Source organism: Podarcis cretensis, assembly GCF_951804945.1.
Source record: "Podarcis cretensis genome assembly, chromosome: 2".
In the NCBI taxonomy this organism is placed as follows: domain Eukaryota; kingdom Metazoa; phylum Chordata; class Lepidosauria; order Squamata; family Lacertidae; genus Podarcis; species Podarcis cretensis.
This window is the reverse complement of record NC_137171.1, coordinates 8,209,794-8,236,842: the sequence shown is the minus strand read 5'-3', so window position 1 is coordinate 8,236,842 and position 27,049 is coordinate 8,209,794. Positions and strand designations below refer to the sequence as shown.

General features: G+C 46.8%; 1 protein-coding gene and 1 long non-coding RNA gene across 6 annotated transcripts in view; one reads left to right on the top strand and one right to left on the bottom strand.

Moving 5' to 3' along the window:
• The window catches only part of LOC307210816, a 285,910-nt gene that overhangs the window by 154,280 nt on the left and 104,581 nt on the right, over positions 1-27,049 (top strand). The gene's annotated exons all lie outside the window — the stretch shown is intronic.
• The window catches only part of SLC11A2 (solute carrier family 11 member 2), a 64,426-nt gene that overhangs the window by 11,901 nt on the left and 25,476 nt on the right, over positions 1-27,049 (bottom strand). For all 5 annotated transcript variants that reach the window (XM_079966725.1, XM_079966726.1, XM_079966727.1 and 2 more), the window contains 13 exons: positions 26,191-26,316; positions 24,394-24,513; positions 19,524-19,630; positions 16,369-16,439; positions 14,513-14,580; positions 13,603-13,758; positions 10,192-10,350; positions 9,187-9,270; positions 7,272-7,391; positions 6,115-6,264; positions 5,635-5,708; positions 3,313-3,466; positions 150-203 (listed from right to left, as the gene is read on the bottom strand). In XM_079966725.1, coding sequence (XP_079822851.1) covers positions 150-203; positions 3,313-3,466; positions 5,635-5,708; positions 6,115-6,264; positions 7,272-7,391; positions 9,187-9,270; positions 10,192-10,350; positions 13,603-13,758; positions 14,513-14,580; positions 16,369-16,439; positions 19,524-19,630; positions 24,394-24,513; positions 26,191-26,316 — 1,443 coding nt within the window. The remainder of the gene's footprint in view (positions 1-149; positions 204-3,312; positions 3,467-5,634; positions 5,709-6,114; positions 6,265-7,271; positions 7,392-9,186; positions 9,271-10,191; positions 10,351-13,602; positions 13,759-14,512; positions 14,581-16,368; positions 16,440-19,523; positions 19,631-24,393; positions 24,514-26,190; positions 26,317-27,049) is intronic.

The following is a 27,049-nucleotide window of genomic DNA, read 5'->3' as shown; positions in this document are numbered from 1 at the left end:
AAGCGCACATACATTTGGATATGTTCACAGAGTAAACCATAGAAACACACTGGCCCTGATGGCTCCCTGTTGCGTACAGACAGACCCAGTATTTAATTAATTGGAGACGAAGCCGGCTCTTCAATAAGCAACGTTCTTGTGACTCTTACCGTGCGACCACAGGCCAGGAAGGAGGCTCCGAGAGCTATTAGGCACAGCCAAGTCTGGAGGAGAGAAGCAGAATCCCAAATCAATTGTAGGTTTACTTAAAAAGACAGTCCCACCACAAAGTATTTTAGCCACTACAAAGAAAACAGTGCTCTGTTCCCATGTGATCATAGGTCTCAGGTCTATTAATTTCACTGGGAGAGTAGGCCCATTGAAATAAATGGACCTGAATTATATCTATTAATTTGAAATGGTCTGCTCTGAGTAGGACCAGTGTTGGATATAACCCAGAGTGGGTCATTTCATTTATTGAATTTATATACTGCCCTAAACCCAGAAAGGGACGCAGGTGGCACTGTGGGTTAAACCACAGAGCCTAGGACTTGCTGATCAGAAGGTTGGCGGTTCGAATCCCCGTGACGGGGTGAGCTCCCATGGTTCAGTCCCTGCTCCTGCCAACCTAGCAGTTCGAAAGCCCGTCAAGGTGCAAGTAGATAAATAGGTACCGCTCTGGCGGGAAGGTAAACGGCGTTTCCGTGCGCTGCTCTGGCTCGCCAGAAGCGGCTTAGTCATGCTGGCCACATGACCCGGAAGCTGTACGCTGCCTCCCTTGGCCAATAAAGCGAGATGAGCGCCGCAACCCCAGAGTCATCCACGACTGGACCTAATGGTCAGGGGTCCCTTTACCTTTACCTATACCCGGAGGTCTCAGGATGGTTCACAAACAAAAATCACAATATATAAAATAAAATAAAAACAATAATCCAACACGCCCCCCCCCGCAAAGTGTCACATTTTAAAGGGTATAGGATGTTGATTAGGTCAGCCAAAGGCCTGGTCAAAGAGGAACGTTTTTGCCTGGCACTGAAAGGTGTATAATGAAGGCGCCAGGCAAACATCCCTGGGGAGAGCATTCCACAGATGGGGAGCCACTGCAGAGAAGGCCCTGTTCTCATGTTGCCACCCACAGACCTCTCGAGGAGGAGGTACACAAAGGAGGGCCTCAGAAGATGATCTCAGGGTCCGGCCTAACATAGTCACTACTCTAAGTAAACTTTAGTTGAAAACTACCTAGGGTCACACCCCTGCCCCAACTTCCAATGCCTCAGGAAAACAGCAGCACTGTACCAGGTTTCAAAATGTGATGGGGGCTGTGCAATTCCACCCTAAGAAACACATTGTGAGGGGAGCCAAGAGAAAAACATGTCACACACAGTTGCTGCCATTGCATGCCAAGAGGCAGATCTAGTTAACCCAACTAAAGAAATCTTAGCTGAGCGATTGTAGGAGTTTTAATCCAATTAAATGTGCATCACTGCAAGTCAGAAGAATACTTCAGAAGAACAACAACAAACAATTCCTTTTAACATGATGCACATATGCGCCAGGGCCGACAGCTCCTTAGAAGAGGTCATGCCCTCTCTTATAAGCAAGAAGAAATGCTTTTGCTAAAATGGTGCCTATGGTCAGAGCTAGTAAGAGGGAGTTATGGCTGAACTAGGCTCAGAGAACAACGACTGTAAGCTTTCATATATATATTTTTGTTTTAAGACTCTAGCCCCTTTAGAGTGAAAGTTATGAAGCAAAATGTGCAGGCAATATGTTAAGGAGAAATTCACTCTGGAGAAGGCATTTCAAAGACATAGCTTCAAAATGACATAAAGGGCAGATTTATGTTGTTTAAAAGGGGCCAAATTCCCCCTGCCATCTGGTACATGAGAGGAGATTGTGTAGGGCAACATTCAAAAGATATGGGTATGCACCCACCCTTGCTTTAAATAGGTAAAATAAGAGTGAAGAGAGGCTGCTCTCAGTCAGCCCATAAGAATTGCAAAAGAGAAAAGTAGACCATCCCCGAGCCCAAGTATTTTAGGCTGTTGACAGGGGGAAACTGAGTAGGAAAAGGTGCAAGTGCAAGGAGGAATTGTATTTACAAGGGTAATAATAATAAAAATACCCCACCCATCTGGCTGGGTTTCCCCAGCCAATCTGGGCTGCTCCCAACAGAATAACAAAACATCAAACATTTAAAACTTCCCTAAACAGAGCTGCCTTCAGATGTCTTCTAAAAGTCAGATAGTTGTTTATCGCTTTGACATCTGATGGGAGGGCATTCCACAGGGCGGGGCCACTACCGAGAAGGCCCTCTGCCTGGTTCCCTGCAACTTCCCTTCTCACAGTGAGGGAACCGCCAGAAGGCCCTCAGACTGGAACTCAGTGTCCAGGCTGAACGATGGAGGTGGAGATGCTCCTTCAGGTCTACTGGGCCGAGGCTGCTTAGGGCTTTAAAGGTCAGCACCAACACTTTGAATTGTGCATCTTCTAGGGATGCAGCGAAACCTGTGAACAGACACACACTTGGTGCACGCCAGAATTACCATCAAGGAGGGTCAGGCTAGCCTGCAACACAATTTTAATCCCTCAGGATCCATTCACATATATGGGAGAAAGTTAAAATGTAGATTCTGAAATACCAAGTTGGGAGCTAAACCAGCTCCTTGCCACCCGTGACCCCAGTGTCTGAGGCAGAAGAGGAGGCTCTTCCCTCCTTGCTAAACTGCAGCCAGTGTAAACCTTTTCTATAAACCTTGTGGGAGCCATTTAGAACTGGGTTTAGTGCTATCTGCATAGGCCCTCCCCTTCATTTGCATAGTCACATCCTGAGATTCAATGATAGGAGATGGTTTTTTAAAGAGATACATTGGGGGGGGGGACACACACACAAGGTTGTTGTTTTGTTCTGGGAAGAACAACCGTTTCTGAAAATACACCCGCTGTTTTCGAAGTAAGTCAGTGAGAACGCTATCATGTAGCCTAATTTACTGGACAATCCATCTCATTTTCCTTAGATAAGGTTATTTTTAAGTGGGAAATGATGCAGATACAGAAACTGCAATATGCAGGGATGGCGGAGGGAAGAACTCTGCATTAAGACACCTACAGTGAGGGGGGAAAGTATTCGATCCCCTGCTAAATTTGGCCACTTGCCCTCTGACATCTGGCAGTTTCTCAGTGTGCTGGAATAGTATTGCCTGGTAAACGCCATAGATTTCAAAAAACCATCTCTGGACCAGGTGGGGGAAGAAAGTCATGCTTCCTAGTAAGATGTAAGTCTTCAAAAAGGAAAACAACAACAACAACGCTACAAACCCACCATTAACTTACCAAATATGCCACGAAGGCCAGATAGACAATGCTGAGAAGTGAAGCAATCACATAATAGAGGGTTTGTCCCAGGCCAGTTACATACGACACCACAAAGTACATGTTGATGGCGCAGATGATAAGAATGAGAATTCCCCCAGCGATCTTCCAGGCCCTAAAAGTCAAATTAAGAAACAATTATTATAGTGGGAGGAGATGAATTGGGAATGACTTGCAACTATGCAGAATGGCTGAGAAGTGCAACAGAATAGGCTTAATACTCAACCCCCTCCCTCACCCCAAAAAAGTTCACAAAAATAAAGTCATGTGACCACATTTATAGAAACCACCTAATACCCTAGAACAGTGTTTCCCAACCTTGGGTCTCCAGCTACTGTTGGACTACAATTCCCATCATCCCTGACCATTGGTCTTGCTAGCAAGGGATGATGGGAGTTGTAGTCCAAAAACAGCTGGAGCCCCAAGGTTGGGAAACACTGCCCTAGAAGCCTACAGGATGGGACTCTGCAGTGTGGGGGCAGGGGAAACTGATGTGGAAGAGCAGCCCAAGTGTGTTCATATGTACTGTAAATACATACAAGGTGAGTCTTTTAAAAGGGGCCCCGTGGAACATGTGTACTCTGTATCCACGGGGCCTCTTTTAAAGGACTCACCGTGTGTGTGTGTGTGTATGAGAGATATGTGTGTGTGTGATTGTGTGTGTGTGCATATATATAAAAGTGTGTGTGTGTCTGTCTGTCTGTCTGTGTGTACACACACACACACACACAAACACACACGTGTGTCTGTGTGTGTAAATATATATGTTGTTGTTTAGTCATGTCCGACTCTTCGTGACCCCATGGACCAGAGCACGCCAGGCACCCCTGTCTTCCACTGCCTCCCAGTTTGGTCAAACTCATGCTGGTAGCTTCGAGAACACTGTCCAACCATCTCGTCCTCTGCCGTCCCCTTCTCCTTGTGCCCTCCAACTTTCTCAACATCAGGGTCTTTTCCAGGGAGTCTTCTCTTCTCATGAGGTGACCAAAGTATTGGAGCCTCAGCTTCAGGATCTGTCCTTCCAGTGAGCACTCCGGGCTGATTTCCTTAAGAATAGATAGGTTTGATTTTCTTGCAGTCCATGGGACTCTCAAGAGTCTCCTCCAGCACCATAATTCAAAAGCATCAATTCTTCGGCGATCAGCCTTCTTTATGGTCCAGCTCTCACTTCCATACATCACTACTGGGAAAACCATAGCTTTAACTATACAGACCTTTGTCGGCAAGGTGATGTCTCTGCTTTTTAAGATGCTGTCTAGGTTTGTCATTGCTTTTCTCCCAAGAAACAGGTGTCTTTTAATTTCGTGACTGCTGTCACCATCTGCAGTGATGAGGTAGGGTGTGTGTGTGTGTGTGTGTGTGTGTGTGTGTGTGTATAAAAGTGTGTGTGCGTATATATATGTGTGTGTGTGTGTGTGTGTGTGTACACACGTACACACACACACACACACACACACACACGAGTGGTATTCTACTAAGTTTTACGGCAGTGTAAAAGGTTTGGCAGCTTGGCAAGTCACTCCATGTATTGCTTTTTAAGTATTTATGCGATGTGCTGGAAGTTGATTTTTTTTTTGTTACCTGTGGCAGCAGTGGTTGCACACAGCAGCCTGGCGAAACACAGAGAAAGATGTTGCCCAGGAGTACAGCAAACTAAAATGGACACGTGGTCCTGGTATCCCACAGAAAAGCTGCAGGTTCCACTAGTCATAATGACTATAAAACACAGTCCACACATTTGGGGAAGGGTGTCCTCTGCCCTTTTTTATTTATAGGGTGGGGAGAGAAATACTGTGTGCATACAGGCACAGGCACACAGTCCTATCTTAAGAGTGTCCCTTCGTAGTAATAAAGCGAAGCTTCAACCTGCTGCGGAATTACATCCAGGTGCGGAGATTTAAAGTGGCTTGCCCAAGTGACAACAGTTCCCAGATACAGTGGCACCTTGGTTTAAGATCAGCTTAGTTTATGAACAGCTTGGATCAAGAACGCTGCAAACCTGGAAGGAGGTGTTTTGGTTTGTGAACTTTGCCTTGGAATAAGAACGTTTCGCTTCCTGTTGAGTGTGTTCCATTTGTAAATCGAGTCCCCCGCTGCTATGGGAAAGCACGCCTTGGTTTAAGAACGCTTTGGTTTAAGAATGGTCTTCCGGAATGGATTAAGTTCGTAAACCAAGGTACCACTGTACTGAGAAATATCTGCTCAGAAGCATTATTATGCATCTGTTTTTACCCTTCTCATGTCCCTCAAGGATGTGCTACGCATGCAATCCTTCATACTTACAGGCCATTGGCGAAGTCATTCATCACAGGACGCAAACTGGTGAATGTGAGGACTGGAATTAATGCAAAAGGAAGCTGGAAAGGAAGAAAAAAAGGGGAGAGGGAGATATTGCTCAAGAAGGTATTCTAAACTTGGGCTTCCAGCTCTGGATTTCCTCCTAGCCGGCCTTACAAAACTCACCCTCAAGTCTATGATATTTCCCTGGAGGGTGATGGCTTGTCCCCTTTAGCATACGAAATAACCTGCATTGCAGAGGTCTGACATTCCACGTAGAAAACAAATGGGCCCTAGACTGCTAAACCAACTCAGTATGTGCTGCGTTTCCGTTCATTGGACTGCTAGGTTTTATTATTTCAAATCCCTGCTTTTGAAAACCAGTGCGTCGGACCTGGATTCCGTCATCCCTCCCAAGCCTTTCCGAGGGCAAATTTCGCTGCGGCCAGTAAATGTGCCCCCACAACTATTCTTCAGGACTCTCACCTGCAGGCTCATAAGAACGTTGAGGAAGTCGTTCATGCCGGTCAGGCGTTCCACATCTTGGAAAATGGCAACCAGGAGGGTGGGCGTGATGGCGATGGAGCGAGTCAAAACCACTCGAGCAAAGCGCGACCACTTCAGATTGAGGAACCCCTGAAACAAGCAATGGGGAGACAAATGACCCGAATAGCCAGCAGAGCTCAAATGTCATCAAACAACAGTTTGTAGGGTGGGATACGGGTACAAGGAAGACATTCTCAGGTTAACTAGCTAGTTTTCAGCTTAATGCTCAGAACCTTCACAAAGATACGCTCTCAACCTTCCGGTATTCTCTCACTTGATCATCGTTTACCTTTGTGTGTCTTTCATTTTCATAAACATCACTCCATGGTGATTTTTTTAAATAAAAAAATAATCATTTTTATTTATATAATCATAAATGGAAAACCACGGGACGTGGGTGGCACTGTGGGTTAAACAACTGAGCCTCTTGGGCTTGCCGACGAGAAGGTCAGTGGTTCAAATCCCTGCAACGGGGTGAGCTTCCGTTGCTCGGTCCCAGCTCCTGCCAACCTAACAGTTCGAAAGCACGTCAAAGTGCAAGTAGATAAATAGGTATCACTCCGGCAGGAAGGTAAACGGCGTTTCCATGCACTGCTCTGGTTTGGCAGAAGCGGCTTAGTCATGTTGGCCACATGACCCGGAATCTGTATGTATGACCCGGAATCTGTATGTAAGCTATACACCGGCTCCCTCGGCCAATAAAGCGAGATGAGCGCGGCAACCCCAGAGTCGTCCACGACTGGACCTAATGGTCAGGGGGTCCCTTTACCTTTAAATGGAAAGCCATGCAAAGTCTGATTTTTAAAAAAAGGTATTAAAAATGCCATTAAGACAAGTTTTGTTGTTTGTTTTCTTAGTCCCAGCATCTGCTCTGAAGATGCTACACAGCAGCCTAAGTTATTGCACGCTGCTTTTCTTTTGCAGGTGAGAGATTTCATGCAGAATTGCTTGCATACACCAGAAAGCAAAACACCCACAGGTAACTGAACTGTTTAGACCAGGTTGCGACATCTCCATCATCTCATCCTCACTCAAGTAAGGAAAAGGGTTCCTGGTTGACAAACATAAGCCAACATGGCCGAAGAGAGATGAAATACCTCCATGACAAATTGTCCAGAATATGTTCCCGTCATTGTCGAACTCTGACCTGCAGCGAGAATCCCGATAGCCCAGATGTAGAGAGCAGCTGGGCCAAAAGAACAACCCAGAACAACACCCTAGAACACAGAAGGATTCTTGTCAGTGATGTGTAAACGTGAAATTCTGAGGGGGGAGGGCAAATAAAGACTTACAATTTAGAGCTGCCAAGGCAGCGATCTAATGCAAGGGGGCCATTTTATTAAAACCGCTATTTAGATGAGGTTGGCCAATTTACTCAAACAGAACATGCACTTGAAGGTCAGGGCTACTGCACACATACATTAATTTTCATAAATACACCAGTGCCAAATGACAGTTATGTTGTCAGCTTTCCATTTTCCCAAGAGCAATGAGCTTGAACTATTGCTTTGGATGGGAGCAGAAATAAAAAAACCTCCCTGAGGTTGTTTGCAGAACATTAGACCATGGGCAGGCAAACAAAGGCCTGGAGGCCAGATCCGGCGCAATCGTCTTCTAAATCTGGCCCGCAGACATTCCGGGAATCAGTGTGTTTTTACATGTGTAGAATGTGTCCTTTTATTTAAAATGCATCTCTGGGTTATTTGTGGGGCAAAGGAACTCGTTCATTTCCCCCCCTCCAGAATACAGTCTGGCCCCCCACAAGGTCTGAGGGACAGTGGACCGGCCCCTTGCTGAAAAAGTTTGCTGGCCCCTGCACTAGAGCAATGAAGGGGAGACCCAAACTTGTCTAATATTTGCATCTCCTTTCTTGTCCTTCCCTGCTAAATCCAGAGGAAAAACAATGGCTGAAACATTGAAATCAAAACTTTTGCAGGGTTTTTTTTTTTTTTTTTACAGACAACATATGGATTGTTGCCCTAATGCCTGATAAAGCATTGTCTCCAGTTTGAAGTGGGGTTGGGGTTTTTTTTTGGGGGGGGGGGTGTCAGCATGTACTCCACCAGGTTCCCCAAGATCTTTGATAGCTCCTCTTTAACATCCTTCTGGAAGCATGTTAAACCTTCCTTTTTAAGGCAGATTTGTTCACTGTCTTCAAAACGGAACATTTTACGACTCTGCATATTCATGTTTTTCAGAGGTAGGTTATGGTGGTTTTTAATTTGATGCGGGTGGCGCTGTGGTCTAAACCACTGAGCCTGATCGGAAGGTCAGTGGTTCGAATCCCCATGATGGGGTGAGCGCCCATTGCTTGGTCCCTGCTCTTGCCCATCTAGCAGTTCAAAAGCATGTCAAAGTGCAAGTAGATAAATAGGTACCACTCCAGCAGGAAGGTAAACGGCGTTTCCGTGCGCTGCTCTGGTTTCGCCAGAAGCGGCTTAGTCATGCTTGGCCACATGACCCGGAAGCTGTCTGCGGACAAACGCCGGCTCCCTCGGCCAGTAAAGCGAGATGTGCGCCGCAACCCCAGAGTCGTCCACGACTGGACCTAATGATCAAGGGTCCTTTACCTTTTAAATTTGTACTTTTAGCCAGCATCCTTATAGAGCTGTGTTTATCACTGCTCTTTTTAAAAGTGATAATAGAAGGAGATAAAAGAGAATGTAGACACTGTACAAGCTAAATGTTAGAGTGTTCTGCTATTCCAATGGGACCTCCTGCACCCCCGAAAATCTGCTCCAGGGGGTGTCTCTGGAAGATTTGAAATGTGTGCTGGGAGGGGGGCATGGGGGAGGAGGAGGGAAAGTCCCATTGCACCAGTGGAAGTCTGCTTGCATAACATTAGATTCAACCTTTCCTTGGCTACACACAAGATTCTTCATGAATTTTAAATGTAGTCAACTTTGTTTGGGGGAGCAAGGGCTGAAACGATCAAATATGGTTCTGAGCCAAGCCCAATATTCCTTTGCTACCTCAAGAAAAATGAATATGTCCGTTCAAAGACCTACTCACCCCTTTATAGATATCGACATCCAGGGTCCCATTTGATTGAAACAACGTAGGTGGAGCAAAGGTTTTATTTGCACACATTTCTTGCTGCAAAGACAAATTTTGACATGTTTCAAAAACTACGTTTTCACAAAGTCGATCCAAGTAGGAGGAAAGGAACATATTGCTGGGATATGATATGATATGATATGATATGATATGATATGATATGATATGATATGATATGATATATGATATGATGTAATGTAATGTAATATAATATAATATAATATAATATAACATAATATAATATAATAAATATAAATATAAATGCTTGGAGATTCCATCAGGATGCAGCAGGAGAAATGGGATGTAATAAAATAATAATAATAATAATAATAATAATAATAATAATAATAATAATAATAATAAATAATAATAATAATAATAATAATTTATTTATACCCTGCCCTCCCTGGCCAAGGCCGGGCACAGGACGGCTAACACCAAATATATAATACATTAAAAACACAAAATCAAACAATTGATTAAAACACAGCTCAAAATCAGAATAGAATTAAGTGACCAACCCACAAATCACAGCCATGAAGGTAGGAATATTAAATATTCGCCAGGCACGGTCACCCGTGCTGGTCCCATATGTATGGTCGCTCTATTGATTCTTTTGAGATCCAAGCAACTCCCCTTTTCCTTGAACTGTTTCCAACAGGTCTTATAGGTATTTTGTAACCAAGAATCAGTGCCTGGGCTTGGCTTTCTCCCTTCTTTTCCCTCCAGTCGCATTTGCTTTTGTGTGATCCTCTTTCAGGGTGGGGCCTGCCTTATTACTGATCTTCACATCCACTCAAAGGACGCTTTTTGACAGATGAGTGCGACATAAATGCTTCAAATATTGGTTTCGTTTGGGTCACGCCAAGTTACTGGTATATATATCCTGTTCCCTTCTGGGAATGCCTTAAAATTATGGAAGAAAGTGTACCAGAATAGAAACAGAGAATAGGGACTCACCAAGTCTTTGTTTGTCTTTCCGAAGAAGGCTTGGGCAAAGACCGAAACGACAAAGACGTTTATAATGAAGGAGATGAAGAGGGCAATGCAGGATTCTATGAAGAAATATTTGTTGGCCTCACTGACCTCCTTCTTGTTGGCCCGATTCACCTGTCGAGACTGGACGGAAAGAGAACAGGTTATCACAGCCTGCGAGAAGAGGTTTATTCAAGGCCGTGTCCAAGCCAACAGGTGGCATCCTCTGCGAATCCTGAATATTCACCCATCTTTTGAAGGTCAATAGTTAGGCGGGCTAGGCTGTGTACATAGGGTCTCACAGATACATGCTGTACGATAATGTACCTGTGACTACCTCAGCCTTTCGGAACAGAAAGTTAATGTATGGGAATTCCCACCTTGGCCTACCCAACATACCGTATTTTTCACTCCATAAGACACACTTTTTCCCTCCTAAAAAGTAAGGGGAAATGTGTGTGCGTCTTATGGAGTGAATGCAGGGGGGAGGCAGGCAGGAAAAGCCGCCAAAAGCAGCACACAAGTGGGTGGATCCCACTCACTGTCTTGGCTTCTTTGGGGCTGGGAGGGAAATATTATTTTTTTTCTTGATTTCCCCCTCTAAAAACAAGTGCGCCTTATGGTCAGTGCACCTTATGGAGCGAAAAATACAGTAATACTAGAACCTGGGTTCGTCTAAGAAAGCTGAATCCTGGAAGATTAGGAACAGGGGGAAAAGAAAGCACTTCTTAATGCAGCCCATATGCATCTGCTTGGCCACCATGAGAACAAGGGTGCTGGACTACTGATGTGGTCATTTTTTAGTTCAAGATGGGAACCACAACACATTTTATACAGGAACGTGAATTTAAAGGGAAAACACACACCGCTGAAAACTATAAAGGTTATAAAGCTGTAAAATATCCCAAAGAGGGCTGTTAACTCTGTTCACTCTTCTCAAAAGAGTGACTAGATTTTAAAAACCTATCACAGGCTGCAACAATCCCTGTGGTATCCTGCCAACATAACAGGCAACCAAGACTAGGGTTAAGGTAAAGGACCCCTGAACAGTTAAGTCCAGTCAAAGGCGACTATGATGGTGCGGCGCTCATCTCCTTTTTAGGCCGAGGGAGCCTGTGTTTGTCCACAGACAGCTTTCCAGGTCATGTGACCAGCATGACTAAACCGCTTCTGGCGCAACAGGACACCATGACGGAAGCCAGAGCACACGGAAACGCCATTTACCTTCCTGCCGGAGCGGTACCTATTTATCTGCTTGCACTGGTGTGCTTTCGAACTGCTAGGTTGGCAGGAGCAGGGACCAAGGAACGGGAGCTCACCCTGTCGCAGGGATTCGAACCGCCGACCTTCTGATCGGCAAGCCCAAGAGGCTCGGTGGTTTAGACCACAGCGCCACCCACGTCCCTCTAACTAGGGTTACGGTAGCAAGCCACAACTGCTGTCTTCCTGGCCATGGAGCTAGGGGGGCCTGTGCCATGAGAGATGCTGTGGCTTCTTCCTATCAGCCTGCACGGTTGTTGTGGTGCATGGATGAATGCCTTTCATGGAAGGCTGATTTGAAGGCATCAATGGTAGGCACAATTTGACTGCTGGGTGGTGAGAGTATCTTTGGCCTCCTCTCCGCTCCCCCAGCATTATTACCGTATTTTTCGCCCCATAGGATGCACCGGCCCATAGGACGCACCTAGTTTTTTTTGGGGGGGGAAATAAAGAAAAAAAATTATTCCCCCCCAGGTGCGGGGCTGGGGCGAGGGAAGCCCGAGCTTCCCTCGACCCCAGCCCCCAGAACAGGCTGCTATCCGCAAGCCGTGGGAGAGCTGCGCGAAGCCCGAAGCTTGGGGCATGCTGAGCTCAGCGCGCCCCAAGCTTCTGGGTGCCAGCAAGGTCTCTGCTAGCCGTGGGAGAGCTGCGCGAAGCCCGAAGCTTGGGGCATGCTGAGCTCAGCGCGCCCCAAGCTTCTGGGTGCAGGCAAGGTCTCCGCTAGCCGTGGGAGAGCTGCGCGAAGCCTGAAGCTTGGGGCATGCTGAGCTCAGCGCGCCCCAAGCTTCTGGGTGCCGGCAAGGTCTCTGCTAGCCGTGGGAGAGCTGCGCGAAGCCCGAAGCTTGGGGCATGCTGAGCTCAGCGCGCCCCAAGCTTCTGGGTGCCGGCAAGGTCTCTGCTAGCCGTGGGAGAGCTGCGCGAAGCCCGAAGCTTGGGGCATGCTGAGCTCAGCGCGCCCCAAGCTTCTGGGTGCAGGCAAGGTCTCCGCTAGCCGTGGGAGAGCTGTGTCTTCCACGGCTAGTGGATAGCTTCCTGAAGCCTAGAGAGTGAGAGAGGTTGGTGCGCACCGACCCCCCTCGCTCACCAGGCTTCAGCGAAAGCCTGCATTCGCCCCATAGGACACACATTTCCCCTTCATTTTTGCAGGGGAAAAAGTGCATCCTATAGGGCGAAAAATACGGTATTTTAGCACAGCGAGCAGTATAGCAAAGGCAGCCATTTTAACTACACCACAGGATTAATTTCCCAGTGTGTGTGTGTACACAGACATGCGAGATGGAAGCAACAGTGGTGCCACAGTGTCACAGAACAGGCGGCCGCTTCAGAAGCCAAGTGTGCGAAGGTTCACAAGTGTGACTTCGTTGTGTGGCATTCGTGAGTGTATGGTTATTTGATTTGAATCCGGGGACACTTTTTTTTCTTCTTTTTTTGGAAGCTGAGTAGCAACAGGGAATCAGCAGTGGGGCTGTTGAGGCAAAAGACCCTGGGCCCAAGCACATGTGCATATTGTATAATGGTGCAAAGCCCTTCTTGCGCACCCTGTGAAACTTAAATGCGCAGAGTTTTTGAAAAACTGGGCAACAGTGCGCCACCTGCCCATGACTCCCGAGACTCCCCCGATCTCCTGCCCCCTTCCTCCTTTGTTTTGACTGAACGGGGGAGGCTCGGGAGTCACAGGCGGGCGGCGGTTACCCAGTTTTTTAAAAAAAACTCTGCACATTTCTGTTTCACAGAGTGCAGAAGAAGGGCTTTGCACCTTGCCTGGCAGAGAAACCATGCGCCTTGTGCCCCTCCTGGGCAGCACTCACCTGCCCATGACTCCCGAGCCTCCCCCGATCTGTCAAAACAAAGGGGGAAGGAGATCTGCACTGCCAGACATCCCTTGTTCTCCTTTGGCAGTGGCGGCGGCGGCAGCAAGCAGCTCCTGAAGCCAGCCAGAGCCAACTGCGCTACCAGGCTGGCTCTGGGCTGCTGAGGCTGCCACTGCCACGTTTCCTGGGGATAAAGTTTTGCAAATCTGGGGACGGAATTTGTCCGGGGACAGATTTGCAAATCCGGGGACTGTCCCCGGGAACGTCTGGTGAGGGGAAAGACTGAAGTGAAAATCGGCACAAAACAAAAACGCCCCAAGCTTACCTTGACCAGTGCAGAATGCAAGTACATGTTGTGTGGCATGATGACAGCACCCACGATCCCGACGGCTTGCTCTAGCTGAGGGACACCACAGCCTTCACAATAGGGCATGAACATCCCTTTCAACAACTGGCCCTGGTCTGGTCCAACCCTAAAATACTGTAGGGACATAGAGGATGGCTATTAGCACAGCTGGAATCGCAAGCAGCCTTGGGCAAGATACAGATGTCTACTTTTAGACCAATGCAGCAATGCCCTCGTGAGGTACTTGCCCCTCCTCGTACAGTGCAGCCTTCCACAGACATTTACTGAACCACAACTCCCACTAACCCTGACCAACGGCCACGCTTGCTGTGGTTGATTGGAGTTGTAGTCCAAAACACCTGGAGGGCACTGGGTTGGGGAAGACCAAGACAGCAAATCTCTCTTTTCAGCCCACTCTTACATGGCCATGTTGATACAGAGCTATGGTCGCATTAGATCTATTCATCTGTACCCTTGGGGTGTAACAGATTTTGCTGACTACACAGCTGCTGTTTTGTTTTCATATCTGGCTCTGATGAGAAGTTCTAACAACATTTTATTGCTAATATTTTATATTGTTAGCCACACCCTGTGCTTCCATTGAGAGGAAGGAGCGGATATAAGCATGATAAAAATAAATATGAAGGAAGGTGTGAATGCATCACCACAAAGCTGCAAATTTCACCCCTGTGGGAAATCACAAGCTCACCCCAAACAATATGAAGACCACTTCTATGGCCAGTCAGACTATGTACCAACACTTACGTGAAACCACTAGAAGATGTCACATAGAATCATCTAGTTCAACATGTTTTGTTACATCCTAAATGGGAAAAGTCGCTTTTTAATCTCTAATGCAAAACCCCCACATATTAAAAAGGAATGTTACCTCATATCCAAATGTAAGGGCCATAATAGTAATCAGGAACCCGAAAAAAGCTTCCAGTTTCCTCAAGCCTGAAAAAGACACACACGCACCATTTAAAAGATACTTTGGGAGCCAAAAGTCCTTCCGTACAGTCCAGAATAGTGAAAGCATTTCCTCAGTGCCTCACCTCGTCACACCGGGCATCAGGTCAAGCAGCACCGTGCGCATTTACACACCGCACAAGTTGCTCTCCCGGGGCGGCATTCAACAAAATGACATGCATGCCGTGAATGTCCAGCACAGTGTGAGGCCCTTCCATTGCGCAAGGAGGAATCCTTGCACTGGTGGAACAAGCGACTTAAGTGGTGCATTGAATACAACTGTTAGGATGCAACTAGATCAGCAGTCAAAATATATTTTCAATCTCGTTCCAGCACCCAGGACAACTATATTGTTTTGCTAGAACAAAAGATCAGCTGTACTATAGGGACAGAGTGGTTCGCAATTGAAGCATGACCACAGATGAACAGGTACTCTAATTCAGGAGAGAGTGGGGTGGACAGTCTTCAAATAATTTTAAAGAAGCAAAAGGGTCCATCGAGTGGTCTAGCACTGGGGGAAGAAGAGGAGAACCATGCTGGCGTTTCATTTCTAAAGACCCATATATGCCCCCTGTGCTTCAGAGGTGCAATGGAAACAAATTCCAATTCTAGCATGGGCAAACGCTCCCCTTAAGTCTTTCACAATTTAACAAGTTTGAAAAAAGAAAAAGGAAAACAGGCAATTGAAGAGGTGGGGGCAGGTAGGAAAGGCTGGATTGCAGTGTCTCCAGCAATGAAGAGACCAGCAATTTTCATAAGCCAAGTACAGAACATTTTCCACAACACACACACACACACACACACACACACAGAGAGAGAGAGAGAGAGAGAGAGAGAGAGAGAGAGAGAGAGAGAGAGAGACTTGGGTTGGTGTGGGAAGAGAACTCAGCAAAAGCATTGTGGCTTCTCTCTCAGACAGGAAGGATTCCATAATACTGAGTGACAGGTGCACACCTGCATCACAAAATGGAAACTCTTTCCAGCCCAATCCCATGACATTTACTTGAAAGGAAAGTCTACCAAGCTCAATGGGCTTTCTTTCCATGAAAAGCGTACACAAGAAGAAGAAGAAAAGGAGGGGTTTGGATTTGATATCCCGCTTTATCACTACCCGGAGGAGTCTAAAAGCAGCTAACATTCTCCTTTCCCTTCCTCCCCCACAACAAACACTCTGTGAGGTGAGTGGGGCTGAGAGACTTCAGAGAAGTGTGACTGGCCCAAGGTCACCCAGCAGCTGCATGTGAAGTGCGGAGACGTGAACCCGGTTCCCCAGACTACGAGTCTACCGCTCTTAACCACTACAACACACTGGCTCCTAAGCCCACCAGCCCATAGAGCATTAGAGGCCATGTACAAAGGCTGGTTCTTTGGCGGAAGGTGAGGCAGGGAAGAATGAATGGCAATACCAAACCAGGAAGTTGATTACTATAGGAACAAGGAAAGCCACATGAGAAGTAATTAATCATTTTGAATCAGTAGCCGTTGCAAGACATCATGCCGCTGGAATCCACAGCTTTTGCAAAGTGGATTGCGAGACTTCACCAATCTGCAATCTGGAGAGCCATACCAGCTCTAATCCTCATTCCCAGCAGGGCCTCCAATGTGGAGTCTGTCTTTGCAAAGCAAGTCGCAGGCAAAAGCCCTTTTCCAGGATTTCGCAAGCGTGCCCCAATGAATAGCAGGGCCTACTCAGAGTTGATTGCGAAAGTGCTCTTGCTCCACTCGTCAGATTACTAAGGACAGGAGGAGGAGCACTTATATAAGAAAGGAGCTTACCATACTTGTCCAGGAAGAGAAACATAAAGGTGTCAGCAATTGTGATGAGAACTCCGCCCCACAAAGGGATTCTGCAGGAAGATAAAACAGGCAGAGGAGGTTTCAGGGTGTTCTAAGTTCATCGGCTGAAAACCAAGTGGGTCCAATCCCCCTTTACATTCACAGTCTGTTTTAAAATGTTGGGAAAGGTGGACCAAATACTTGCCTATTGAGAGGCAAAGAACCTGGGAATCCTCATTCAACCGTTGAAGGGGAGGGAATCAGATAAGAGAAAGTCACAAGGAACGCTAAGCATGTTTGCTGACAGTTTATGGGGTGAAACGCTGTGTTTTCCCAGTGATGAAAAAAAAAGGGCAACTTAGCAGCAGCCTGGTTGCTACAACTGGCTATGCCCAGCTAAGCTCTGAACCCTGTGGGCATTTTAGAAAACCAGCTGCCCTTTCAGGATGGGAAAGAGAGTGGGGCCAGGATGACAGCCTTTCGAACAAGGGCCATATCTTCCCTCCACAGTAGCCATTGTTTTTAAAAAAGCAATTAAATATTGCCTAGCAATTCTTAACAATAACACAAAAATTCGGTGTTAAGAAGTATTCAGAAAGGAACTGGAAGAAATACGACAACTACAGTGGTGCCCCGCAAGACGAATGCCTCGCAAGACGGAAAACTCGCTAGAAGAAAGAGTTTTCCGTTTTGGAGGTGCTTCGCAAAACGAATTTCCTATGGGCTTGCTTCGCAAGATGAAAATGTCTTGCGAGTTCCTGCGGGTTTTTTTTCCTCCCCCCCCCTTTTTCTAAGCCGCTAAGCCACTTATCCGCTTATCCGCTTATCCGATAAGCCGCTAAAAGCCGCTAAACCGCTAATAGCGCTAATCCGCTAAGCCGTCAATGGGCTTGCTTCGCAAGACAAAAAAACCGCTAGACGAAGAGAATCGCGGAACGGATTCTTTTCGTCTTGCGAGGCACCACTGTATCAGAATGCTGTGGTAGCCCTGCCTTATACAGAGTCAGACCAATTTGTCCCTGTAGCTCAGTATTGTCCACACTGGCTGGAAGCAGCTGCTCAGGGTTCCAGGCAGGGGACATTCCCAGTCCCAGGGATTGAACCTGCGACCGTCGGCATGGAAAGTCTTTGCTCTGCCCACTGAGCTCTGGTGCTTTCTTCAGATGCAATCATATAAAATAAGGGGCACACAGTTCCATTTAATTTATAGCCGCTGCACCCTGCCCTTCAGGATGGAAGGGCTTCCAGAACAATGGAAGAATATCAACAATAAGACATTTAGAACACAGTATACAGTTGTGACTTTTTTCTTTTTGAGAGGTGGCAAGCAGCAAAGAAAAGGGCTCAGAAAAAAAGGTGAATAATATCACGTCAAGAAGTTTGAACGTTCCTACAGGGGAAAGGTTTGAGATTTATTTTTCAGTTTGCCAGTGGCGATTTGTTACACAAGGACTAGAAATCATTAACATAAAACGTGCAATAGATTATAAACATGGTCTCGCAACAGACGGTATTGTGTCAAAATACCCCTTATGTGGGACTGTGTAGTGCTAGGCTTCCCAGCAGACAAGAGCTCTGTTGGCGATGGAATTCCCAGTCTGGGGTACTGAATTCCTTTGCCTGGGGAATTCCGGGCCTTGCTGAGCAATTCTGATGCCTCACTCAGCTTGCCAGAGTACAGCTTTGCTCCGTTACTGTTGGCAAATAAAGGCTTGTTTATTTTTCAAAAGCTCTGCCAAAAAACCTTTAGTGGATCTCATTTCTAACTGCCCATATCTGCAGTGTGTTTACTTACTCAATGTTTAAAATAAAATTAGGAGGGCAAGGCAGTGGTGAAGCGGGAGGATGAGTGTTTGCAGCAGGGGTGGGGAACCTGGGGGTATCAAGAACTGATTGGATCCCCATTCCCATCAGCCCCAGCCAAGTTGGCTAGTGGTTAGGGATGATGGGAGCTGTAGTCCAGCAACATCTGGAGGGCCAAAGATTCCCTAAGGTAAAGGTAAAGGGGCCCCTGACCATTAGGTCCAGTCGTGGCTGACTCTGGGGTTGTGGCGCTCATCTCGCTTTATTGGCTGAGGGAGCCGGCGTACAGCTTCCGGGTCATGTGGCCAGCATGACTAAGCCGCTTCTGGCGAACCAGAGCAGCACACAGAAACACCGTTTACCTTCCTGCCGCAGCGGTACCTATTTATCTACTTGCACTTTGACATGCTTTCGAACTGCTAGGTTGGCAGGAGCAGGGACCGAGCAACGAGAGCTCACCCCATCGCAGGGATTCGAACTGCCGACCTTCTGATCAGCAAGTCCTAGGCTCTGTGGTTTAACCCACAGCGCCACCCGCGTCCCTAAAGATTCCCTACCCCTGGTTTATTCTGCGTAAGGGGGGTGCATTATGGGAGAGCTGGTGGCAGCAAAGAGGAGACAGCATATGGGAGGAATGGCTTTGCACTACCAGAGCCTCTATCCTGCAGAAATCAGTGAGCTGAATTGCAAATGTTTAGAAATGTTGTGTGGACATAGCCAGCCAGCCAGGGACTAAGCTGGTTCAATAATGCATTTGTGGAATCCTATGCTTGAAGGTTCTCCAGGATCCAAGGAAAAGACACATCCCCAAACCATTTGCACCATCCCTGAATATGGAAAACGAGAAAGTTGGGATGAATGGTTCCAGCCTGAGTTTCTCAATGATGCAATCCTGCAGCCAAACTGGTGCCAAACATATTGCTCGGCTTTCCTTTGGACCACATCAGTGAGACCGAGAGGGGGGGGTCTTGTCTGTGCAGCCCAGGAACTCCATACACACTGCCCAAGCTTGCACCCCAGAGAGGTGCTGCTAATGCAGTGGTTTGACTTCACCCTTAGAGGCGCACTCCATTGTCTCTCGAGACAGACAGGTGCCATCAACTAGGTCACTACATGAAGGGAGTTTCTTTTTCACAAGGAAAAGAAGCATCTCGACTTTCCCAACTGCATTCTGAAATTTTGACAGTCCTAGAAGGGCTGTGCCATGTTTATTATTTTTCCATATATAGACCAGCCATCAGAAGTTCCGCTTTTCACACAGGGCACTGCAAGAAAACAAACCATGTTTTCCCTCGTTCAGAATGCGAACTGGTGACACCACTCCAGAAGCAGAGGACAAAAAGGCAACTTACATCCCAACAGACAGGAGGTGAATGGCGATTGCTGAGCCGATGACTTCTTGCATATCTGAGCCAACAATGGCCAGCTCCACCATCAACCACAAGATAATCCGAGGGACCTAAAGCACAATCAAGAATTTTGTTTTATACACACACACAAAATTTGAAAGAAGCAAATAGGGAAAACAAGGATATACACCCATAATTTTGTAAAAAAACAAACACAACTTCCATTGTTAGTTTGTTAATATGAACAACCTTCCTACTATGAGGTATCCTAATGGTACACAAACAACCATATTTCCACAAGCGATTAGTGACTTTCTTCCCCACCAAATCTTAACCCCTTTTCTCTTCAAATATACTACTTTTTGCCCACCAATCTCATGTGCCCCAGGGCTCTGTCCTAGAGCATCTGCCACCTTGCTGAAAGAAAGTAAGCAGCTTTGAGTCTGTCTGGATGGAAGACTGACTGGGAACCACAAGGATCCCACCTTGAATTCCATGATGATGATGATGATGATGATGATGATGATAATTTTATTATTTGTACCCCGCCCATCTGATTGGGTTGATGGCTGAAAGGTGTTGCTAAATAAATGAATAAACAACTTTTCTTTTTCCAAATCTTTCTTGAGCAACTGAGGTGCACACCAGAAAGATTTGCCCACTTCTACTTGATAGGGTTGGACGTGGGTGGCACTGTGGGTTAAACCACAGAGCCTAGGACTTGCTGATCAGAAGGTCGGCGGTTCAAATCCCCGCGACGGGGTGAGCTCCCGTTGCTCGGTCCTAGGACTTGCCGATCAGAAGGTCAGCAGTTTGAATCCCCGCGACAGGGTGAGTTCCCGTTGCTCGGTCCCTGCTCCTGCCAACCTAGCTGTTCGAAAGCACGTCAAAGTGCAAGTAGATAAATAGGTACCCCTTCGGCGGGAAGGTAAATGCCGTTTCTGTGTGCTGCTCTGATTCACCAGAAGCGGCTTAGTCATGCTGGGCCACGTGACCATATACGCTGGCTCCCTTGGCCAATAAAGCGAGATGAGCGCCGCAACCCCAGAGTCGGCCACGAATGGACCTAATGGTCAGGGGTCCCTTTACCTTTTTACTTGATAGGGTGGAGAGAAGGAAAAGGAACCCTTCCTGGGCCTCCGTTTCATTTCTACATAGCAAAACCTGATGGTCAAAAAACCCCACAGACGCAGCATACGTATTTATTCACATGAAGCAGGTAAGCTTGAAAGCTTGTTAATAATGTTATCTATAAAAAGGTTCCCCTGACTGTTAGGTCCAGTTGTGGACGACTCTGGGGTTCCGGTGCTCATCTCACTCTATAGGCCGAGGAGCCACCGTTTGTCCGCAGACAGCTTCCAGGTCATGCGGCCATCATGACTAAGCTGCTTCTGGCGAACCAGAGCAGCACATGGAAACGCCGTTTGCCTTCCCGCCGGAGCGGTACCTATTTATCTACTTGCACTTTGACGTGTTTTCAAACTGCTAGATTGTCAGGAGCAGGGACTGAGCAATGGGAACTCACCCTGTCGCAGGGATTCAAACTGCTGACCTTCTGATCGGCAAGTCCTAGGCTCTGTGGTTTAGACCACAGCGCCACCCACGTCCCTAATGTTATCTATATTTGACAGCTAATATTAGGCCCTAATATTATCAAGTGTTAAGGCTGTTTAAGCAACAGGAGCACCACAGCTTCTGCCAAGGCTCCAAACTGTCCTTTTGAAGTCACAGATCTACCTGTCATGTGTGTGGCATCAGGTATTAGATTTAATAGTTGTACGCCACTTGCCTAAAACAATATTGAGCTCAAAGCGGCTCACGGCAATAAAGCCTCACGGAAAAATTAGCAAACAACACCTCCATCAATATAATTGTGTGGAAACACTACAGCACGGAGTTTTAAAAGAAGAAGTAAACAATGGATGCAGCTCAATCGAAACTCAGAATGATTAAAAAGTAATTGATTAGAAATGGCTGCTGAGCTCAATGCAATTCGACATGGTCCCTTTGGGGAAGGGAGGAGCATAATCATAGGCAGAAAGTTCTTCTAGCCACAAGGTGGGTGGGGGAACTGGTCTTGCTCTGCCCTAGACGGAAGACACACTCGTTTGCCATGGCATCAGGTGAGTGGAAACTGATGAGCCAAAAAAACAGCCTTGCGGCCAAAATTGTGAGGCCTGGTGGACCTAATTGAGCCAATGGGCCAGAGGGATCCCACTATATTAGGGTCTAATTCCTGTGGATCAAACCAGACGCAGCGACAGTTGCAGATTGAAAGGGGGCGCAAGATCCCCAGTTACCACAGGCACTGAGCAATAAAAATAACAGCCGCTGCGGTCTGTTTTTAGAAATCAAACACTTCTGATGAGGGAAGGATTCTGCATCTGCTGACCGGCAACCACCTATGTGGATTACGCTGCCTGGAATTTGGCAAGTCCTGAGCCAACAGACACCAACAAGATTTGTAAAGCCAACTTTCAGCTACAAGGGAAGCTCAGTGTGAAGATACGTGCTTTTAAGTAAAAAAAAATTAAATCCTTCTGCAGAGAGCCACAATGAGCTTTCGGAAGGCACTGCCCATTAGAGCCACGAACAACAGTGAAAGGAAACTTTTCAGCATTTTACCAGATTTTTCGCTCTATAAGACGCACCAGACCATAAGATGCACCTAGTTTTTGGAGGAGAAAAACAAGAAAAAAAAATATTCTGAATCCCAGAAGCCAGAACAGCAAGAGCGATCGCTGCGCAGCGAAAGCAGCGATCCCTCTTGCTGTTCTGGCTTCTGGGATAGATGCGCAGCCTGCATTCGCTCCATAAGACGCACACACATTTCCCTTACTTTTTAGGAGGGAAAAAGTGAGTCTTATAGAGCAAAAAATAGGGTAGTTTGCAAAATTGCCTCTCCTTGCATTAGCTTCCTGCCTGATGCTACCAAGGGGAAGAACAGAAGTACAAGGCCGGCGGGACAAGCCTACATTTGCAGCTCTTTCTTTGACAGTATCGGCCCTCCCAGAAACTGGCCCCTCCCACATGGTTTTTGGAGGCTGTTTTGAAGAAGCTGTGCTGAAGCAGTTTCCACACCACCTCAGTCCCAGGAGATCTCAGATCTCCTCCTTCAGTTCAGGGAAAATAGTTACTTGGAATTGCCTGGCTTGGCCTGGGACTCAACTCAAACCCAACTTCCTATTTACTGAGGATGTTTTAATGCAACCCCCGGGGGAGAGGAAGCAAATAGATGTGTCAAGTTCTGAATACCCCAAGAGGAAACTGAGTCCCGGGTTAGCTATAAACACACACATGACCACCCAGAGACATGTCACCAGAAATAAGATGGGGGCAGACAAGGAGGGTTTGCTAATCCTGGTGGAGGTGAGTGTTTTGCAGCTGAGATCCACATCCTTAGGCAACTGTGTCTTGCCGAAACAAGCCTCAAAAGAATTCCACAGCCAACAAAATACTCCTTTGTGCTTGTTTAAAATCCAAGCTTTTAAGCAGACTGGCTTCTTCAAATGCCAGCAATTAAAGTGATTATGGAGAGGCAACACAAAGCAAATATTGCGCGAGCGTAGCAGAAAACGAGGAGGAAGGAAGAGGCTAAGTTGCAAGCCTGCCTGGAAGCCACAACCCCAGCCCCGTAATTCAAAATGCATGCAATTTACTCTGTGCTGAGAGAAGTGCTCTCTGCACACATTCAGAAGACATTCAGATACTCACTTTAAAAAAAAAAAGGAAAGTAAGCCCTGGGTTCAAGGTAAGAGCTGTATGGGAAAGTCGGGGCAAGCAGCAAATTCTCCTCCAGGTAATGGAGGTGGTGATGATCTTAAAAGAGGGGTGCACTCAGATTCACCCATCCCTATTTCCCGACAGGGCACCCCTGATTTAAAGGGCTGGCAGAGATGCAGTTTTTCCTATTTATGGTAAGGGGGCGACATCCACGGTGCTTTCTTTATATGCAGAAATAGTGCAAAAGCCAGATGATCTGGAGGCTGGTGTAGTCTTTCCAACTTAGAATCATAGAATCATAGAGTTGGAAGAGACCACAAGGGCCATCGAGTCCAACCCCCTGCCAAGCAGGAAACACCATCAGAGCACTCCTGACATATGGTTGTCAAGCCTCTGCTTAAAGACCTCCAAAGAAGGAGACTCCACCACACTCCTTGGCAGCAAATTCCACTGTCGAACAGCTCTTACTGTCAGGAAGTTCTTCCTAATGTTTAGGTGGAATCTTCTTTCTTGTAGTTTGGAACCATTGCTCCGTGTCCGCTTCTCTGGAGCAGCAGAAAACAACCTTTCTCCCTCCTCTATGTGACATCCTTTTATATATTTGAACATGGCTATCATATCACCCCTTAACCTCCTCTTCTCCAGGCTAAACATGCCCAGCTCCCTTAGCCGTTCCTCATAAGGCATCGTTTCCAGGCCTTTGACCATTTTGGTTGCCCTCCTCTGGACACGTTCCAGTTTGTCAGTGACCTCCTTGAACTTCTAGGTCTCATTAACTCCACTGCATGTTGCTCTTTGGCACAACGCATCTGCCTTTCTCCCATCTGCTTCTTTTTGCCTTTCTGGATCTGCTTCTGTCCCTTGTATGCATCAAGTTCCCTTATACTCTTTGGCTACAGACCTACGACTTTGAGAACAGCCTGGCATCTTCAGGCGCCTCTTGGGACTTACCACAATTCCTGCCCCCCCTCTTCCAGGCCTGTTCAATCCTGCCTCTGCTCAACCCCCCATTACCAGTTATCACCTATATTCCAATCCTGTCTAGCTGCTTTTAACACACGGGGAGATCTGATCCTACAACAAGGTACATTCCTCTGCTCGCAACAAAAGCACAAGATAAATTTCCAAATGAATGGCTCAATTCACTCACCTTGGGATACTGCCGGTTGCATACTTCTGCCAGATGAAGTCCGGTTACCACGCCCAGCCTCGCTGCCAGACGCTGCAAAAGCAAGCCAATGATCGTGGCTAGCAAGAGAACCCAGAGCAGCTGAAAGGCACAAAAGCACAGCAAGGTCAAGAGCAGCCAAGATATGAGAACTCTGGGAGCCAGCCAGCCAGCCAGCCTAAGGATTCTGTTTCCTAAAGTGTGTCTGCAATTCTTCATGAATTAAATACAGACGCAGCCTCAAACCCCTCTCACAACCAGAAACAGGGCATGGAGGAGAACACAGCTTTCAATTGCATGTGTTTTATCAAGAAATAACTGCTGAAGCAGAATATTCCAGACATGTTCAGGCTACGTGACACATCCACTGGCATGTGAACTGTAGTCTAGAGACTTCTCTGTTGGATATTCTTACCCATGTATGCAAAGAATTACAACCCCCAGCTTCCTTGGAGAGTACCATTTGGCAGTACTGTTGAAACCGGACAGGGCAGGAATGTCTTCAGGAAAATATACTACTAGATTTCAATCTAGCTTTTTATGAATGAGGAAACCAACACATTCCTCCTCCGGTAACGTAAGCAATCAAGCTTAAGCCTATCTTACCTGCTAATGGCAAAGTAGTTAAATAAAACATCTCTCTAGCTGAGGTGCGTAAAACTTAAGTTTTCAGCTGCAGAAGAATATATCATAAGTTTTAAGGTTGTTCCAGAATAGCTTACTTTGCCACCAACAGCTTCACGACTTGATCTTACATTATCAGTAGACCTTCAGGTTTCTGCTCTTACAGAGAAACAAGGAAATAGCTGAACCCCTGATTTAAAGGGCAGGCAGAGATGCAGCTTTGCCTATTTATGGTATGGGGGCGACATCCACATCTGGGTGGTTTGGGAAGAAAGAGCGCTCTTGCCAGACCAGCCTGGTCCCACTGCAATTCATCTACATGTCAGGAGGACTCGAGCAATAAAGACAAGTTCACCCCAAGAAGGCCGTGGAGTCCCCTATTTGAACACGGTTATGATAAATATCTTCTGGTTAGAATTAATATTGGCACATGGAGTAGGCGTAAGCTCTCTTTCAGCTCTCAAAACTCTATGGATGGCTTTTATTTTATTTTATTTTTATTAACAATTTCAACATAAAAAATATTGAAACATATCATCTTCATTATTTCCCTCCATTCCTCCCCACCTCCCCAACGAACCCTCCCCCCCCCCAAGACTTCCCTCAGCTTCCTCTCTCTGATTTCTCAACACATATTGTTCTCTGCATTACTATAAAATTGTATAGATCCTTATATTATCTATCTACTATATTAAGGTAAAGGTAAAGGTACCCCTGCCCGTACGGGCCAGTCTTGACAGACTCTGGGGTTGTGCGCCCATCTCACTTAAGAGGCCAGGGGCCAGCGCTGTCCGGAGACACTTCCGGGTCACGTGGCCAGCGTGACATCGCTGTTCTGGCGAGCCAGAGTCGCACACGGAAACGCCGTTTACCTTCCCGCTGGTAAGCGGTCCCTATTTATCTACTTGCACCCGGAGGTGCTTTCGAACTGCTAGGTTGGCAGGCGCTGGGACCGAGCAGCGGGAGCGCACCCCGCCGCAGGGATTCGAACCGCCGACCTTTCGATCGGCAAGTCCTAGGCGCTAAGGCTTTTCAAAACCTGCCAAGGAGTCCAGTTCATTTTGTTGTTTCTTTAGATAATTTGTAAAAAATTCCCATTCTTCTTTAGCTTCTAGATGCTCAGGAGCAAATGTTTTGTAGCAAGAGGCTACTTACCTTAAAGCCTGCAATGGCGCCAGACTGCAGATCCGATTCTATGTTCCCTGGATCCAAGTAGGCTATGCTCATGAGAAACCCAGGCCCAGTGAAGGCCCAGAGTTTTCGAAAACTGAACCATGGATGCTTAAAAGGAAAAAAGGGGGGATTAAGAGTGGGGAGATGTTTTTCCACAGAAGGGAAGGAGTTGTTCAAATGACAATTAATGTCACAATCAATCAACACAGAAAGTTGCTTTGTTGTTGCTTTCTTTCTTTTTAACCGATGCTTTAATTCCAGAAGGACCATCACGCTAGGAGCAGAAAAGCAGCAAACCCACCCAACGATACAGCATCGCACGAAGTCTACATCACGCCAGAAACGTTTATCTTAACAATGGCCTAAATTTAGAGCATTTACTTTGAACTGTGCTCTGGGAAGGTTCCTTAAAGCTTATCAGGGCTTGCTCAAGCAGAAGACCTGTGATGGCAGGCAAGCTTCTCTGAAAGACAGCTCCCATCCAACACTACCAACCTCAGACTGCAAGGGAATGTTGGGTGCGCTCTAGGAAGGCTTAGTTGATGTGGGGCGGCCACAAACCCAAATAAGCCTGAGCAATGGCCTGCATACGTTCTGTGTGCCCTAGAACAAGAACGGGGAGAAGCAAAGTTCGGATCTACTTATCAATCTTTGGGTGATCTGCAGCAGAACAACAAGGGTTTCTGACTCCTAAATGTTATGGTCTGGTTTTGGATAATGCCTCTCCTTGTTGCCGATGCTTATTTTGAACCTCAACATTCCTTTGGTTAGGAAGCCTTTGTGGTCATCATTAGCTGCAGAGGTGATCCACAAGAAGCTAAATTTATGTCTGTGCTTTACG